Consider the following 18,793-nt stretch of genomic DNA (forward strand, 5'->3'; position numbering starts at 1 on the left):
ACAAATACTACTTTAAAATGTAAAAGCAGATGAACATTAATACAGAAGTAACTTAGAAAATCACAAATGGCAGGAAAATTTAACATTTACAGTCTCCAGTTATTTCACATGGTCAGCTGAAGACACTTCATGGGAATACTTTCATTAGACACCCAAGTAGATACCCAAGTAGGAAGGTATGGCGATTCAAAAAGGTCAAATATTCTTAATCTTTATTACATTGAATTGCTTTATGAGGTTTCTCAATGTCCTTCCTCTTCACTGTGCTCAACTGTCCAGTTATTTGATCAGTAATAGAAAATGTTTAAGGTATGGAATTGTCATAAAGCAGAGTATTACTGTAACCATAAATTATGTTGTGGAAGTATACTGACATGGAAAAGATGTTCACTATAAACAACCCTAACCACCATTATTTATAAAGTTTTGTAATGAGAAAAGTAGAAACAAGAGGGGAGGAGGTTAGTAACAGAGAGCATTAACACCAGACAGTGGTTCCCAAACAGTAGTTAGTTAATTAATATACCTGTGCCTATTTTCTAAACCTAATCATTCTAGCCTTCTTCACTCCTATTTAGAAGAATCTTAGATATGTTTTTTATTCTTGGTTTTTAACAAATGGGAACAATGTACTCCAGTCTGCATCAAGTCAAATTCATTAATGGAGTAATATTTTTATCAAGCACAAAAACTTTCAGAAGATATTTAGCAACTGAAAGTTAAAAACTTGTACCTTCATATAGGAGAAAACTAGTTTTAAAGATTTGGTGCTTAAAAAGACAGACACCTGTAACAAAAGATAGAACCTGAGTAGAGTCTTAGTTGGATTCAGGATTTTAGTTAATATTAATGTATAAAAAGTCATTACTATTTTACTTACAAGTAGCTTACTAGGGGTTATTTGTGGTCAGCTATACAAACATGCAACTAAATAATCTGAAACTAGCTGAATCTCTAATTTTACTATAATGGAACACTCAAAGAAAAAGCTAAACTTGGATGGAGCATAAGTGACACATTCAACACTAAGAACACATTTAAAAAAACTGCAGAGGCAGGAGGATGGGCAAAATAGGTGAAGGGGATAAAGGGGTACAAACTTCCAATTATAAAATAAGTAAGTTATAGCAATGAAAAGTACAGCATAGGGAATATAGTTAAAAAAAAAAGTCAGTACAACAGTGAACACAGTTAGTTGGCTGGAGACAGAGGAAACTTTGTAAAAGGGAATTTTCAATCCTGGAAAATAGCTATTTTCCAGTCTAAACTAATGACTGCACGAAAAACACCAAGGAGAATACATTCAAGTTAATGGAAACAAGTCTTTATTAAGTAACTTTTAATATCAGAAAAATAAAACTCTTATAATTCTCTTTACAGCAAATATATAATATCAGTGCTTTGGCCATCTTAAGTTAAAGGCCCTTTATCATAAAATATATGGTTTTAAACTTTACTCAAATTGAATTTATAATCCCTATGACTTCCCTACATATACATAACAAAAGAGTGTAGTAAAATTAGCAAATACTAAACTATATTGATAATTTATCATTCTTAGTTTGTGGTTTTTAGAAACAGTACACGCACCTAATATATGTCGATTTCCTTGGCTTATTAGTTGCAGTGTACGATGCAACAAAATACAAAATACATGCTTGGTGAACATTCGTTCATATCTACAAGACGGCAGCTAAAGATTAGGTTTCAATACTGACATTTAACTATCCTACAAGCAATTAGCATTACATGATAATATGCCATCAAGGCAATTTTTTATACTGAAAAAATCAAAATAAAAACCGTTATTTGTAAACTTTTATACGAAATGTAACTCTTCAAGTGAAAATAAAAAATAAAATTTGTCTATTTACTATTCAATACACATTAAGATTTCAATTTTTGTTATACTGAGAAAAAAAGCTCTTTTGTGTTGGGAAAATAATGCTTCAAAAAATAATTAGTAGAAAAACCCACCAGTATAATGTTTTGTCCTTTCAATGCCAACAGATTTGGGGACATTCTGAGGATGAAGTTATAGACATCCGCAGGTGAAATGTAAAACTTTCCTTGTGATTGGAAACAGTTTTGAAATGACGTAAACTGATTGAAGGTCATCACAGCTGCTTTTGTGAATTATGTTAAGGGCATTATTATCCCTCTCTCCCTCCCTTTCCCCTAAGTTACTAAAAAATAAAAATATATTTATAATGTGCAAGACAAATATGGATTGAACATAAAATGCTTCACATTTTGATCTATAGTCTAAAAATTAATCAACAGCTTGATCAGACTAATGAATGGAATGTTCGCATCCTCAATTATTAGCCAATATAGGTGCATCCCAAAGCCCTTCCTGAAATGGGAAGACCCAGGTGGCCATTTATTTCCACATTCACTGAGGGAGGCAATGGGTAGGAATTCACAATCGACACAATTGCATTCCTGATCCACTGATCATACCAGCTGTAAGCACTCTGGGCGAGATGAAAGTCAGTGTAGCAGTTTTTGTCCCAAATTATAACCAGTGATTGAGTAAACTGCCACCAGCCCTATTATTACCACTAAGTAATCACAATGCTTTAAAAAGTTACTTTCGATCCTGCAGAATTAGGCATAAGTTGTTGTAAAATAAAAAATGAACCTGTTTTGTCAAAACTGGCAGTGTAAAGAAGGCAGCACTGGGAAGTGTCTGAATCATCTGTAATGCCAAGTACCCTCCATAAACTCTTAATGTGGTTAGGCTTTGGGACCCAGTTTTGAAATCCTAAACGTATACAAATTTCTCATAGGCTCACACAACCTATAAGTATCTTCGCTCAGCCAAGTTGAACTTCAGCTTTAGCAATTCTTACACAAGCTATGTCTCTGGGTCTACAGAATAGTATTAATAATTCAAACCAAACTAATAGACAAGAGACCACTTAGGTTTAGTGTTACCATAGCAGCCTTTTATAAGTTTACTAACAACTTTAGTCTAATCCCAATAAAGCCTGATAACAGTCATAAGAATTCATTAGGAAGCTTACTGGGGTACCATTATACCCATGCCTTTATGAGTCCATATAGAGATATAGGATTTCTGTATATATATATATATAGTTAAGAGTGAATTTGGATTGCCTGAGTAACAGCTGTCTGGCAAACTGGACATGATGGCGTTCTCTTTTCACAGATCTTGTTGGCACATTCCATGCAGAAGAGGTTGTGGCCACATGGAACTAGGGCAGCGATAACTTCATTCTCAAAGCAGATCACACAGTCGTGCTTTCGTCTTGATTCTGGAGGTGAGCTAGAGGTGGAACCACCATTGGAAGAGGAGTAACTGTTGGTACCATTAGAAAAAGCAGGGATGTATATTGGAAGGCCAACATGGTTGCCTGTACTAGGTGGGTCGCTCCTAACACTCCGAGCAAGTGGGTGTTCAATGCTCTCAGGAAATGTAGGAGACAGACGAGGAGTAGATGGCTGACTTCCTCTACGCTGGGTCTTCATGTTACCAGAAGGATCACTCCCAAAGCCAGAGAGTGGGTTAACTGGTTCAAACGGAGTCCAGATAGTTTGAGCGGATGTTGGTAGAGAGTCAAAGGCAGGAGAATCAACTGCAAGATCTTCGGAGCCTACAGATGGTAGTGTATCTCCAAACCAAAAGTTTCCTGTGCTAAATGGGCTTGTTGGACTAAAGTCAGCCAGCCTATTGCTTCCAAAGTAGGAATCTGTGGAACCACTTCCCAGAGAACTGGAACTATCATTTCGATAATTGGATATCATTCTTGCGCGGCTCGGTGGAACTGGATTGGAGGAGAGCCATGCAGAGCCAAGAGTGCCACCTTCAAAGCTTACATCAGTACCGTTGTAATGGAAATCATTCTCTTCATTGAGCTCAATATAGTTCCCTGTACGCATGGCAATATGCATTTCTATCTCTTCCCGTGCTCGGTCAACATTTTCAGGCATCCCTGTCACTTCAAAGACAGGTTCTTTATCTCTGCTTGGAGTTACTATGTATGTGTGGGTCTGCTGCTGAATTCTTTTAATGGTTGCTCCTTTCGGTCCAACTACTAATCCTACCACACGATAGGGGACCCTGACTTGAACGGTGGTTTGACCAGGCAGATTAGGACTACATGACAGCCCTCCCAGGGCAGGGCCATTTTTGTTTCGAGATGCACGAATCATGGAGAAGTGCTCTGCAGCTGAAAGGATTTCTCTTTTGGCCATGGCAACATCTTCTTTCCGTCCAGTGACAACAAAAATAGGCTCTTCCCCACGAACAGGTGTCTTGATATATGTGTTTGTCTTGGCTCTCAGTGCTTTAATTTTACAACCTGTTAGAAAGAAAACATTTCATAAGAAACAACACTTACTTCAACAATCAATATTGATAAAGACAAATTCCAAAACTCCTTTCAAGCTAATCTTCTGTTTCTGGGCAGGTTTTTCTTTCTTTTAATTTTAGAATTTTTTCTTATTATAAACACTTATCCCTAGATGGCAAACAGCTTTTCCTAATTCCACTAATGCTCCTAGATCCTCAGGTATACTTGTCTGGGGATCTTAACTCACAAGTCAGGCTTATTGTTTTCTTCCTCCTATTATTGGTCATTGCAATTGAGAAATGAAGTGCCCTATACAGTCAGAACACTAATGGTTTACAGCTTTGCAGGGTGTTGGTGGCAAAGAAAAACCATCAATGCACATGTGAGACATTTAATATCTGTTGTCTCATATAATCTACACAACAGCCCTAAGACTATAGACTATTATACTCATTTTATTGCCAAGGAAAATAAGTATAGAATAACTGTATACCTTGTCCAAGTTCACACAGCTAGTAAGTGGCAAAGCCAGAATTAAACCTTGTATGCTTTCAAATCTACAGTCTGTCAGTCCAAGAACCTTGAAATTTCACACAACTACACAATAGAAGCTCTTTAACTAACTTCTGCTTAATTGTCTTACCATTTTAGCTTAACATTACCTTTTCTTCTGTAAAATTCAACTGCTAACAACAGCGAAGTGCTCATGGCTCAAAGGTCATCTCATTTCTGCTCGCATTGGTTGAATTTTAGGCTAAGAATCAGTTGTGCTTATCCCTGTGTTTATACTAGCTGTACTGGTACATTAGCTAAATTATTAATCAGTGAAATAGAATGAAGGGCATTTTATTTGTATAAAAATTGACTATTTTTGACAATTTAACTAAGATGTGTACCTTAAAGAAAAAAAGATGCTATTGAACTATGTATGGGTGAGACAACTATAAAAGCCTGAGGTAGGAAACACAGAATCATTCTGCACTCACTGTAAAGTTCTTGCTAAATTCAAAAGAAACATTGGAAACTTACAGAATGCGAGCATTGGGATGTAGTTTTACCAAAGGAGGATGGCTCTGACTGGCAGAGCCATTCTCAAACAAAACACTTTGGACTCAAATCCCAAGTATATTTAACTTAAAATATCTAAGACACATATGCCTAACTATTCATAATTGTCATCCTTTAACTTTTTGGGGTAATTAGCCATTTCAGTGCCAACAATGTGAGACTAGAGGCCTTCAAACAGTATTTAAAGGAGAATAAAACTCTAGGGAGTTAACATTTTTCAAAGATCTTAACACGAAGCATGCCTAGCTTGTATAACTGCAATAGTCCCCCCAACACAAAGTAGCTCTCCTTGCCACCAGTTGGGCCTCACTCCAATCTCTTCTCTGTATTCACTTTAGTTAGATAATGCTTTATAAATACAGCAGAGATCACATAATTACTTCTTTGAAAAAGTGCTTTAATGGCTTCATTACCTTAACGATAAAGTTCACAAAATATGGCACACAAGGTCCCTCTTTACTTGGTATCTGATTACCTCTCACTAGCTTTCTCTCTCTACCACTCCACTCCTTTCTCTCCTCCCCAAACTCTGCAGTGTGCTTCCACCATGTTAAATTCCTATCCATGCTCCCTTGCTTCCATGACTAGAATGTTCCTTTGTCCTTGTCTCTTTATTCCCAGCTCTGCTTGCTTAACTCCTGCTTAGCCTTTCAGATTTTAGTATAGATGCTTCATCCTCTATGAAGCTTCCTCTTGCTCAGTACTGGTTTCTGTGCCCTTTAGCATTCCCAAATCACTGTGTGGCTGTCAAGTATCTACCATGGGGTGGCCTCACAATAATTGTTGAAACAAAGATCATTGTTTCTCTGTATGGTCCTTTCTTATGCATCTTGCTTTGCATCTAAGCTTTTTTTTTTTGGAGCTTTTTAAGACTTTCATATTCTGGCCCCATGCTGCTAATCCAACCTTTCTGAAGGGAGTTGATTATGCTAACTTCAATTATAGCATAGTCAACACAACTTCATTCAACCTACCACTCAACTTTTAGATTTTAACCACAAATAAAAAGCCTATTCCCCCTCCCAACAAACTGTGAAACTTATAAAGAAATGGCTGCTTTCCACTACTGGATCCTCATACCTATCATGAAAACCCTTTCAGAGTCAGGTTTACTCTAACCTGAAGGCTACATTCATTTGAGAAGCAGGGATGGTGGTGTGGTGGTGGTGTGGATGGGTGGGTAAAAGCAAAGCTGCAAGGAAAGCACTTAGAGCCAGGGGGAAGGGGGTGGCTTAAGGCTATCAAGAAATTACTACAATGATTTGAACTTATGCTACTGTAAAACATGAAAGGTTTTATTATAAAGAGTGTTGCAGTAAGTTTACCCCTACCCAGAACTACAAGAAGATTAAATTGACTGGATACCTTTTTGAGGGTAGGAAAATGCTTTATTTGCTTTTGTTCCACAAGAGAAAGTGGGGTTAAATACAAGAGCTATAAAACTTCTTTATCTATTGATTATTTATACAGGCTGAATCTCCAGAAGACTCCCTCATTCAGCATAGTGGGTGTTGCCTGGGCCTATGAACTGAGACCACTTTCTATTAGCCGGTATGTGATTGATGGAGAGATGCTGATGAATTCTGAAAGGGGTGATACGAGCACACAACTGTTCGCATCATACACTCAGGGGAGTTAACTGTTATAATTTGAATACATGCGGTTATAGTCTGGGCTACTTAAGAAGGCAGTCTGCTACAGTCACATTCCTAACAAAGAGGGTCCTGATCATTCTACAGAAAAACACCAGGCAATTTCTATTAAAGACAAAAGGAGAATTAAATAAGCCTAAGGGTCTATCTAAGGTTCACTCCTCTCAACCTTTAGTAATACTGACCATGTGGAAACTTCTCCAAATAAATACTTCCAGGACTATAAGCAACAGTCAGTTGCACCTTAGTAGAATATTGTTTAATATCTAGTAGGTATATTATTAACTAAGAAAGTACGCTTAATGGTATACAGAACACTATTTGGCCTATGGCTGATACTAATAAATAGGTGTGTAATACATGGCTTATTAGGAAGACAGAAGATGAATGTTTTGAGCATTGACCATTTCTGAGATAGGGTACGACAGGCTAGAGGTAAAAGGAAGACAGCAAAGTCAACCCCTTTTAGGCCACTGCCAACAGAATAGAAAAAAGTATTTCTTCTCTCTCCTAAATTTTGTAAGACATTTTTAACACAGTAGTCTAAATTCAGATTAGGAATACAGGCAACATCAATGAATTATAATAGTGTTTTTGTAGGAACCTACACATTTTCTAGAAGTTGGAGACAATTTGAATATGTAGAGTTCTGAACAGGAACACAAAGTAGAGGGAAAAAACCTTGTTTTATTTTGCAGGTACAGAAGGTAAAACACCTTTGGAATATTTTAGATTAAGTTTCTATTTGGAAATTTGAAGATATTTAGAAAATTATGGAACAATCTATAATCTCAAAGTGACACAAAACTCAAAGTACTGATAAATTAAACTGTACTTTAAAAAAATTTGCTGTTCTAGCATAAGTCATCAAAAACAAGGTAAAAAAGTCATTTTATAACTCATATCCCAAATAGCTGATTTCTCTCTCTTATACACATACACCTACCCTATATATCAAAGAACCAAAATCCAATAGAAAATTTGGTTTAAAAAACAGCTCATAGTAAAGGAAATTTATAAATGGCTCAACAGGAAAATTCCTATTTTCAATTGAACTGAGGTATCATTTTCTGCCTGTAAGACTATCAAATATCAAAAACAAGAGATGGTAAGAATGGGAAAAAAGGACCCTCATATTTAGCTGCTGAGAGTATAAATTTGCATAGAGGTGCAAAATGAGCTTTGTATATATTATTTACTGTTCATGTTAGTGTGAAGCTGATACAGCTATAAAATGGAATACTATGCAGTCATAAAACTGGTTTACTTATGGTATAGGCTAGGAGACTTATTTTCTCCTTATACTCTTATTTTTTATAAAACTTGAGCCAGACAAAAATGCATCAGTTTTTCAAAGAAATATAGTTAGAACATTTAAACTGTATGAACATCAGGGTAAATTATTTCATAGTCTCAAAGCTGAACAAGGTTTTTAATTCCAGGAAGTAAGGATTAACAATTGTTTTCTTACAGCTACAGATAAAAACCAGCATATGGCAAGCTATCAGACTGTAGAGGTTAAGAACTAGGAAGGCACCAACAGCTTTCTTGGTTGTAATTTTATTTTGATTTGGAAGTAAATTCCCTAAATAAAAATGGCTTCAACTTATCTCTTTGGTATAGGAATCCATTTCCTCTTTCTATAACACTGTGGTTGGGGCTGTGTTTCACTTTAAAACTCTCTAGCTGCAGCCAGAATTCTGGTCCTCTCAGGATAGCAAAGGTCCTGTCTTGCTTCTTTGGGGTAAAAAGAGCCCCTCCTACCAGCTGTCTCAGCAATTAAGAGAGGGAGAGGGCCTCTGTTATTGGGAGAGGAGTTTAAAGGTGAAAAAAAGGAATTGAAAGATGGTATCTCCAGTGTTTCTCAAACCATGTGTTGTAGTATCAATTTAATGGGCTGCAATAAGCAACAGAAAAAAAAAGGGAAAAGAAAAAGGAAAACTCAATGCATTCCAAATGTTTCACTGAAGTCTGTGTACAATGGGCTGCAGTGTAAATGTTCTTTTGTTGGGGGGGAGTGGTGTCATAGTCAAAAAAGTTTAAAACCACAAGACCAGACCATCTTTAATTGCATAAAACATGTGGAATGATGTACTTATAACAAAAGAACCAGGTGTAGAATTACAGTCTGCAATGTAGATGTTAAGTACACAAATCAATTCACTTTAAAACAGGAAGATTATCCAGATTATCTGGGTAGGTCTGAGCTAATTGTGAGTCCTTTGAGTTTTCTCCAGCTGGTCTCAGAAGTGCAGCCTGAAAGCAAACAGTCCATGGCTGCAGACAGCCTCTAGGAGCTAAAAATAAGGAGGCCTCCATCCAGAAATCTTTTTCTGTTCTTTAATTTTGCTTACTGCCTGCTTTAGTTTCCTAATGCTGCCGTAACAAGTTACCACACAAAGTCACTTCAGAGTCTATTTTACAGTAGGTCAGAAGTCTGACCTGGGTCTAATCAGGGCTAAAATCAAAGTACTGGCAGGGCTGGGTTCCCTTCTGGACACTCCAGTGGAGGATCTATTTCCTTGTTCATTCAGGTTATTAGCAGAGTTGAGTTGCTTACAGTTATAGGACTGAGTGAGCTTCCTCAGTTTAAGTGTGTTGGGTGTTCTTACTTCTACTTCCTCCATCTTCAGAACCAGCAATGGAGGCCATATTCTTTTAATGCTTCAGATCTCTCCCCTTCTCCTATCTCTAACCTAACTGAGAAAGGTTTTTTGCTTTTAAGACCTCATTGTGATTACACTGCACCCACCTAGGTGATCTCAGACAGTTTTCCAATCTCAAGGACCGTATTCCACATACAAGCTCTCCTTTCTAGGGTTCAAGTGTTCTTGTAGCTCTTTAGAATTCTCAGAAAAAATTTTTAAGAATAATCTCTCACTTTAGGTATCACTTTTGACAATACTTCAAACAGCTTCATTTGTGTGATTTTAGCTTTGTTTATTGTGGGCATACATACAAACATCTAATGCATTAAAATCAACTGGCATCTACTACTCTTAAAACAAAAACTGCCAACAACGTAAAGTTGACTGGCTCCTTAGGTGAAGGGTTAGGAATAAAGGCAAGAGGGAAGAAAAACCCAACTACTGCAAAATGGAAACTAAAATGATAAACAATAAAATTGCAGGTTTCTAATCTAACAATTCAATAGAATAAACAGTATCTACTTTGTGTGAGGTACTTTAGCTGACAGGATGCAAAGATGACTGAGAATCAGTTCTGCCTTCACTGACATATCAACTTCAGTTACCAAAAGGATCTGGTGTCTACGCATGTTTGTATACAGATGTCGATCTATTATTTTCTTTTATTGTTGGTGATTGTTGGTGTTCAAATCTTCTGTACTGCTGCTGGTCTTTTGACTACTTGTCCCGCCTTACTGAGATAGGAGTGTTGAAGTCCCCAATTCTATTAGCTTGAGACCCCAAGTAAGTTACTTATCATCTCCATAGGTTTCTTTCCTTATCTGTATAGTAGAAGTAAGAAGCCCAACACACTTAAATGTTTGTTATTTAAGAAAAAAATCTAAGGAATCAATTTTCTATAGAAAGTTACTTCCTAAAAGATTAAACTTATATTTGGATTGTGAAAACCATGTTAAGAAATTATAAACTTTACAAAACTGGGAGGAGATATGTTGAAATCAATGTGTTAATTTGAAATCTGGTATATTTTTGCATGATTTTAGGGGCTCTTTTTGGACCAAAATCAAAATATCAGAGCTATCAGAGATCATCTAGTTCAATCTCACTTTATACATGAAGTGAAGCCTTGAATTGCCCAAAATTACAAATTAATGACTCCTAAATACACCATTCTCTCAACCTTTTTTTTCCCTAGTTCTCCTACTCCCAGCATGTACAGAGTATTTTTTTAAATAGAGGTTAAACTATAATCCCCCCTATTTTTTCACTTAGTTTGGAGAAGAGGATCAAAATGCTTAAAAAAAAAAAGAGGCTTATATATGGCCTTTCTTATATAAAGCTGAAACACCCAGATGATGGAGTAAATAGTGATGAAAGGGCGAATAATTTCTCTAATGGAGGATTTTTAAATTAGGTTCATGCCCCTTACAGGATGTTAATAGAAACCTTAGAATTATCTCTGTTTAGGTACCATATATAATGGAATTGGATTCATTTGTAAATGATTCTCTTCTAGACCAGCTTAGCTCTTTACCAAGAAACACATTTCAAAAGCTCAGATTGCAAATAGATTTTAAGACATACTGTAAATTTTAAAAAATACAAATCATTTAGTTACTGGTACAGCCCAGGAAAAACTAAAATGATAATTTTTAGTTTCAACTAGCATTTTCTCAGAGTACATATCTAGCAATAAAAAAAAACTATAAATTTTACATTACCTTGTATAATTTATTGTCATTATACTTTCAATTGTATAGTGAGTTTGCAGAAACGGCATCTTCTCAAACTTGATTCTCACAACAAATGGGTATGGGGGAAGGGCCAGGAAGAACAAGTAGATGGAGCAGGTTTATTTATTTATTTTCCACAAGAGGAAACTGAGACTCAGCCAAAGTTAAGTGATTTGTCCAAGGTCACAGGCAACAAATGGTGAAGCCATGTCCCTAATGAGTTTTCTGAGTCCAAGTTCAGTGTCCCTTCCTGCAGTATACCAAATGGTTCTGATGGAAAGGTAGAAGATAAACAAGAGGGAGGGGTGAGTGGTATAGAAAGGGCATGGTAATAAAAAGGTCTGCCCGAAGTATACTTTCTGGGAGATTTCCTAGTTGGAAATCTATTCCCTCTCCACTGTCCCCCAGCAATGTTTAAAACAAACTACATATGCTTACTTTCAATTACATCCGTTCTCATTACAGAACTGTCTTTATTATTTTAAGGCCCAGTCTTACTACTCCATGATACAACTTGGGGTGAAGTCAGGCTTCCCTGAATGCAATGAGTTGTAGCCTCCCTGGCTTACTGGACAAAGGCAGCAAACCAGGCCCACACGAACTGTACTTAAATCCCCAACACTGCCATGAAAGAGGTTCTAGTTACGCAGTGTAACTTAACATTCTCAACATCAGCCGTGTAATGAAGACTGGGAACTATTCAAATAGCAGTAGGCTGTGCCTACATTCAGTTTAAACACAATTATTTTAAAGGTTCAAATATCAGATTTAGTCTTTATAAATGTCTATATGGTAAGTAATGGCAGAATGGGAAAAGTTAAAAGTAACACCACAAATTATGGTATATAAGCTATTTGGGAAGCATTAAGACACAGTTTAGTTAAGAAAAATATCACTTTAGAATCACGTGACGATCAATGGGGTTTTAAAATAGATTACCCACAATCTATTTGGAGTTTCCGAAAGAAGGTTTTAAACTGCAAATACACTTACCAATTTAGTACCTTATTATGAACCTTACTATCTGGTTTTTCATTTAGAGTTTAACTTTACAAATTTACAGAGCATAACTACATTTAAAAAAATTCTGTAACAACCCCATAGACTATGAAACAATAATGTAGTCATCACGGCTGATCACTAATACTCTGGCTGTCTCCTGTAGCCACATGGTTGTAAAGCACTTTCTCACCCACTTGAAGTTAGGTGTGGCCAGATGACTTGATCTGATAAATGAAACATGAGCAGATGTGATAATTATTACTTCCGGGTCTAACATTTAAAGACCAACATGTGATATGCCACTGTCTCTGATCCCTCTGGCACAGGGGAAGACCAGCCAACACTTAAGATGGTGGCTGCTTCTTTGGCCTGAAAGACTAAAATAAGAGAGCCCCTGTGAATAAAAAACAAACCATTGTTGTTTAAATACAGAGATGTAGAAGTTCTTTGTAATCACAGAATACTATTTAAACCTATCTGGACAGAAGTGTCATATATCAAACAGATAATCAGACATCAATTGGTTCTAGTTCTACCACATTAGAATATGATGTGTGAAACTGCTAAAGCCAAGAGGAGGTAAACAAGATTAAATAGAGTAGTTCAAATTAATTTCAGATTTAATGAAAATAATTCACAAAATATTAAGCATTATCTTATAAGTCATACAACATATATACACATACTATAAATGCTACCTTTCCTTGCAGATTTAAGATGTTAAGAACCACCTAGAATTACAGTCTATTAATGTCGGTGGAAATTTTTCTAGGTTGAAATCTCTAACAGACTAACAGTTCACAAGCACTTGACTCCTTGGATCATTTTTATGTGGCTGATAACCAGAGGGTAGAATATACACCCCTGAAATAACATTTTATTGTCCAATTCCTCCCCAGTGAATCAAAATATTAGCTGAGTTCATTAGTTGAGTAAGCAGGAAGAAAAGATAGTAGTACCCATTTAGTATTATGCAAAACAGTAATTGGTCCTGAACTAATACAAACTATTATCAACTAAATTTAAACACTGAAGCCTAGAAAAGTTATAAAACTTAATTTTTAAAGGTAGCATGTATATACCCACAAGTGAACTTTCTGAACTATAAATGACAGTGAATTTTTAGTTAGACACATTAGAACTAGAATGATAACTGTGTCTTTGGGTAGTAGAGACACCAGAATTATTATTAAGTAAATTAATTTTGATAGTGATAATTTAAGTTACACATGCTAGAAATACAGTATCCCAATTCATGATTGGGGCAGAAATTAGCCCCAAATATTCTGAACCTTCCCAAGCACGATGCTTCAATACTGAGGCAGCAGTATTCTCATTAGAATGATTATTTTTGATGTCTAACAACTGGTCTAAATCCAGTTCCATTATTTGAGTAAGTTATTTTTCAGAAATCTAGTTTCTACATCTATAAAATGGGGACAACTGCCTAGCAGGGTTAACAGCTCCAGTAAAGCACTTAGCAAAGAGAGGCCAACAATCCCTCATCCTTCATAAAAGATGACAGTGCTTTAGCATTATTCTGAAACTACCTCTCATGAAATGTGTATTTCTTTCTTCAACAGAGAATTTATGTACCAAGCGTTCTTTTTTTCCTGAAAAAACATGCTCACACCTTATTTCAGTTGTGTTAGATAGAACTTGAAGAGTGGCTCTACCCTAAGAAAACTGGGGGAAATTGTCACAGGGACATATAATAGAACCTGAAACAGTTTAACATATTAACCCTTTAAAATATGACAATATACACAACCACAGAGGATCAGTGAAGACAGGAGTAGCTCAATAAAGAAAAAAATCCCCAAAAGGATCTAGCTCAGTGATAACCAATTCATTGGAACACAGGGGAAAAAAAAAATAGAACTCCAACTTCCATTTTTACTGATCTTTAAAACTTTTTTTACATGTTTTATAATGTATAATATATCAGCATACATATGATTCATACACAAATATTCAATTTGGGGGATAAAAGCTTATTTTTTTTTTGACAGGTTGTATGTATAGTCAAAAAAGTTGTGATGACTTTTCTAGGATATAAGGACATAGCACACCTGTATATCATCAATTACAGTCAGTAATGAAAATAGTTGAAGACACACATTAATCTTATATATAAAACCTCAGGTTTTGAGTCTTTAAAACAACTGAATTTATGACATTCAGTGTTTCTTACAATACAGTTAAGAATGGGCACAGAGTTCTACTTTAAATCCCTTTTTAGTTTAACTGGATTATCAATGACTATAAACTGGAACAAAGTTTGTTGACTGAAATTAGACCTATGTAACCACTGTGAGTATGTCCTGCAGGTACTACATTTTTTAAAAAGTTATGTCTTAAATGTGTTGTCATATTTACTTCCAATGTCTTTCTAAAATTTCTTTGATAATCAATAAGCCTCTTTAGTTCCTGGCTTTACTTTACAGTATTGTTGGTTTCAAAGTGAGAAGCACAGCTTAAAAAATGGGGCCAATTTAACATTTGGAAATGACCATATGCTACTGGGGAGTACAAATATGAGGTCAACATTCTGCCAGCTTTCATCACTATCAAAAGCTGTGGCTTGTTTTTTTCAGAGACTTGAACCAGAGGCCATCTATATGAGCTGCTAGTCTAGATGACTCAGAATTCCATTTGTCCTACTATCTGCGCTTCAGAGCTGAAGTCATAAATGTCTCCATCTGTGACATAATTATTTCCCAAACCAATTAAGAGATATCAAACAGAAAATTATGACTTCAGGTAATGAATAAAATGACAGGAATGGATAATTCTTAAGGATGAAAATTTAATTCATCCAAAGCAAATAAGTAAATTAAATCATTTGCCCTTTTATTCACTTGGGGAAAAGAGAAATTATTACACTGTGAAGGATGTATACATTAGAATTTGGCCTAGTTCTCTGTAGAAATGGGAAACTACAGGTTTTATTATGTTGCTGCTGAAGGGTGGGGGTGGCAAAGGGGTCAATGATCCACTAGTTGAATGGTTCAGAACAGGAAAAGGGCAAGAACTTCTGCTCTTAAGATAAGATAGAGGATGATGACATACTTTTAACAGTACTGTCAACTCTGGGAAAATATTAAGTGCAAAAGGAATAGTCAGCAAGTTGTCTCCATGTCCTAAGACATACATAGATTCACTTTTCCTTATTAACCAGTAAGCACAGCTTTAACAGAAAACTGAAGACTATATCTCATTTGCTATAATTTAATAGATGGTACAAAAAGAAAATTTGGAATAAATTCAGTTTACTTTTAAATAATGGATGTATGTAAAGATAAAGTTGTGCAATTATGGACCACACCATAGTGCTTTTAAGGGTATAACAGGAGGACAAAAGTTTGTATTAATTAAACATACAAAACATCACTTTTTCTTCCCTTAGGAAAACTGATATGTAAATGTTCTTTTTTTTTATTATTCTAAACTGTCACCATAAGCACACTGAAACAACTTGTCCTGAGGAAGGGGCATCTTGCCATGCTGTGGAGGGTTTTTCATACTCTGGCCAGAACAGATACCTTCCCAGCCCTTTTCACTACTGTCCTTTCCAGATCCTCGATGAAAAAACAAAAACAAAACCCCAAACACACCTTCCTCACACTGTTTCTCAGTCTTTCTTCCATTTTCATTTGTTTAAAGTCCTATCCATTCTGCAAAGCCCTGAAGGGTTGATGTTCTCATATGTATGACAATGTCACACTACTATAGTTAGTGCCAGTAACTACAACACATTAGTGCCATTCCACTATTAGACTGATAGCTTTTTAAGGGCAGCAAGTATTGTCTGAATCAACCTTACATTCCCAACTGCCATAAACTCAATGCCTGGCAAAATATAAGCTTAAAACATAGCACTTCCTTGATGTTCCTTTAATTGAACAGCCAACTCATTCTCGACTTATAAATTCTATCCTATGTAAGGTGAAGCAATTCTCTCCTAGATTAGTGTCTTAAGTATTGAAACAAAACAAAACAAAACAAAATCCAACCAATCAAGGCATGCAAAACTTATTTACCAAACTATAGGAATAAACTCTCAATTGGATGGTACCAGCTTTGAACAGCGCCTCTAAGTACCATCATCGGGCAGTCTGAAATAAGCTATTTCTTCTATCGAGATTTCAGATGGGTTTTTCTTATTAAAATCCTAGAGGTAAGAAGCCCACACTGTTACCTGAAACCACCATTTCGACAGACCTCTTATTTGTGTGTACTTTAGACCACTTGGGAAAGATGAGATCATTTAAACAGCAGCGCAATCATTTCTCTTTATTTGACCCCAACAATGCTCTAACAATAAAGAGACATGCATCACCCAGGCTAAACCATACTGTAATAAGGCAGCTGCAGGTAATATTTAGTCCTTCAATACAGGGGAAAAAGCCACACTAAAGAGCAGAGGCCCTTCCCTAAAAACGTCAGATGCAGAGGTGCTCTGGGCATCCCCTTCCCCCACCTTCACAAATCTACTCCTGGAATCTGAGACATAGGTCCTTTGTCTGAACAACGTGGGAGGAGTCTGTCTGCAGTACTGGTGTGCTGGCAAGTGAAGAGAATTTCAGAAAACTGTATAAACGCACAAAGTTCCTTAACTCAATTACCTTACTGTCCAATTTTTCTTTATCGCGTACACTAAAGTGATCTAAAAGATAGAACAATGTGCCTCTTGGAGGGGTGGATTTTATCAAAAGGAATACGGTAAGATCAGCAGACTTAGGCTGCTCTTCAAAAGCTAAGTTTATGAATAGCGGAGAGGCAGAAGCGGGTGGTGGCGTTACCCACCACTTGAATACCCCTTTCCCTCTCCAATGAGCTCTTTCTACAAGCCTCCATTTCTGTCAGTTTCTTCATCTGAACAAGCTGTTTGTTGTAGGGGGAGCTGGGAGCTTTTACCAGATACTCGGCTGCGCAAACTTGCAATCTCGAAGCTTTCAGTGTACAACACCGAACCCCCAAACGAACGACCTTTTACCGCCTCACTTGAGGTTTTTGGTGTCACGCCAGCCAGGAGTTCCACGAATACTGCCCGAGTAAAGTGAACACCGCCGGACAGGATGGCTCGAGAAACTTAACACCTTTTATCATGCAAAACTAGAGGATCACCGTGGGTTTTCGCAAGGTGACCCATCTCCTCATCTCAGCCACCCTCGGCTGCTCCTGGACCCCTTCGTGGTGGACCGGGGAGACTGGCCGGGTTCCCTTATTCTGCCCCAAGCCCGTCTTTCGTCTCCCCACCCACGCCCAGGACATCCTCCCCGCACTCACCCTGGCGACCGACAATCTCGGCGACATGCTCGGAGCTGGGCACAGGGACGCACTCGGTGGTGTTGACGCTCTTCCTCCGGAGCAGGGCCGCCTGCTCCCCGTTCAGGGCGGCCGCCGCCGCCCCGCAGCCGCCAGGGCTGTAGGCGTGGGACAGCATCGCCGCCATCATGCCCTGGGCATCGTCCCCTCCGTAGAGCACCCCTGCCGCTGCGGCCGCCTCCCGGGCATCGAAGCCGGCGGGGGGCAGCAGCACCGATCCCAGGGGCCCGCCCGGGATCGGCTGGGTCTGGGAGGCGGCGGCCGCAGGCGGCGACAGCAGCAGCAACGACGGCCGGTCCTCCTCCTCTGCCTCCTCCAGCTCCTCCTCCTCCAGCAGATCCCCGTCCAGCTCCGCTTCCTCCCCCTCCTCCTCGTCTTCTTCCAGCTCCAGCTCGGTCGCCTCCGGGGCCCCGGGCCCGCCGGGCGGAGCCCGCTCCTCCGGAGACAGCCCTGCCGCCCGCCGGGCCTGGCCCTGCGCTGCCACCGCCGCGGCCCTGGCCGCCGGGGTGCCGGGCTCCGCCGGGCTGGGGTCGTCGAGGCCTAGCGCGGCCAGGCGCTCCCTCAGCAGGAGCCCGTCCCCCTCGAGCTCCGGGCCGCCCACGGGCGGCGGCGGCGGCTGCGGCGGCTGCGGCAGGGGGGCCGGGGCCGCCGCCAGGGCCAGGGCCGCGGAGCTGCCGCTCGGCATCGCGGCGGCGCGCTGTCAATGGCGGCGGCGGCGGCGGCGGCCGGGTCAGGCGCGGCGGGCGGCTGGCCCCATGGCGGACAGGGCCCGGGCCCTGCTCAGCGCGCAAACACCTTTCCTCTAGGGAGGCGGCGGGGCTGGCGACCGGAGCTAAGGAGCGCCGGGGCCGCCCAGAGACCGAAGAGGGCGGGGTGGAGGGGCAGGGGAAGGAGGCCGAGGTAGGTAACTAGGTGGGTGGGTGGGGACGGCGGCGGGGCGGGCTGGTGGAGGTGGCAGCGGCTCCCCTCTCACGGTTTCTTTTGTTTCATGGCCTTAACCAGCCCCCAGCGCGCGCCGCGGCGGCGGCGACGCCCCACGC

The 18,793-nt window shown here is 39.0% G+C and overlaps 1 protein-coding gene across 1 annotated transcript; it reads right to left on the reverse strand.

Annotated features, from left to right (window-relative positions):
• Positions 1-1,302: 1,302 nt before the first annotated feature.
• On the reverse strand, positions 1,303-18,584 carry MEX3C (mex-3 RNA binding family member C). Its single transcript, XM_037016556.2, has 2 exons — positions 17,715-18,584; positions 1,303-4,328 (listed from the first exon to the last, which is right to left on the reverse strand). The coding sequence occupies exons 1-2, from the start codon at positions 18,436-18,438 to the stop codon at positions 3,103-3,105; spliced, it is 1,950 nt and encodes a 649-aa protein (XP_036872451.1). The 5' UTR covers positions 18,439-18,584; the 3' UTR covers positions 1,303-3,102.
• Positions 18,585-18,793: the final 209 nt, after the last annotated feature.

This window comes from Manis javanica, chromosome 9, assembly GCF_040802235.1.
Source record: "Manis javanica isolate MJ-LG chromosome 9, MJ_LKY, whole genome shotgun sequence".
NCBI lineage: Eukaryota > Metazoa > Chordata > Mammalia > Pholidota > Manidae > Manis > Manis javanica.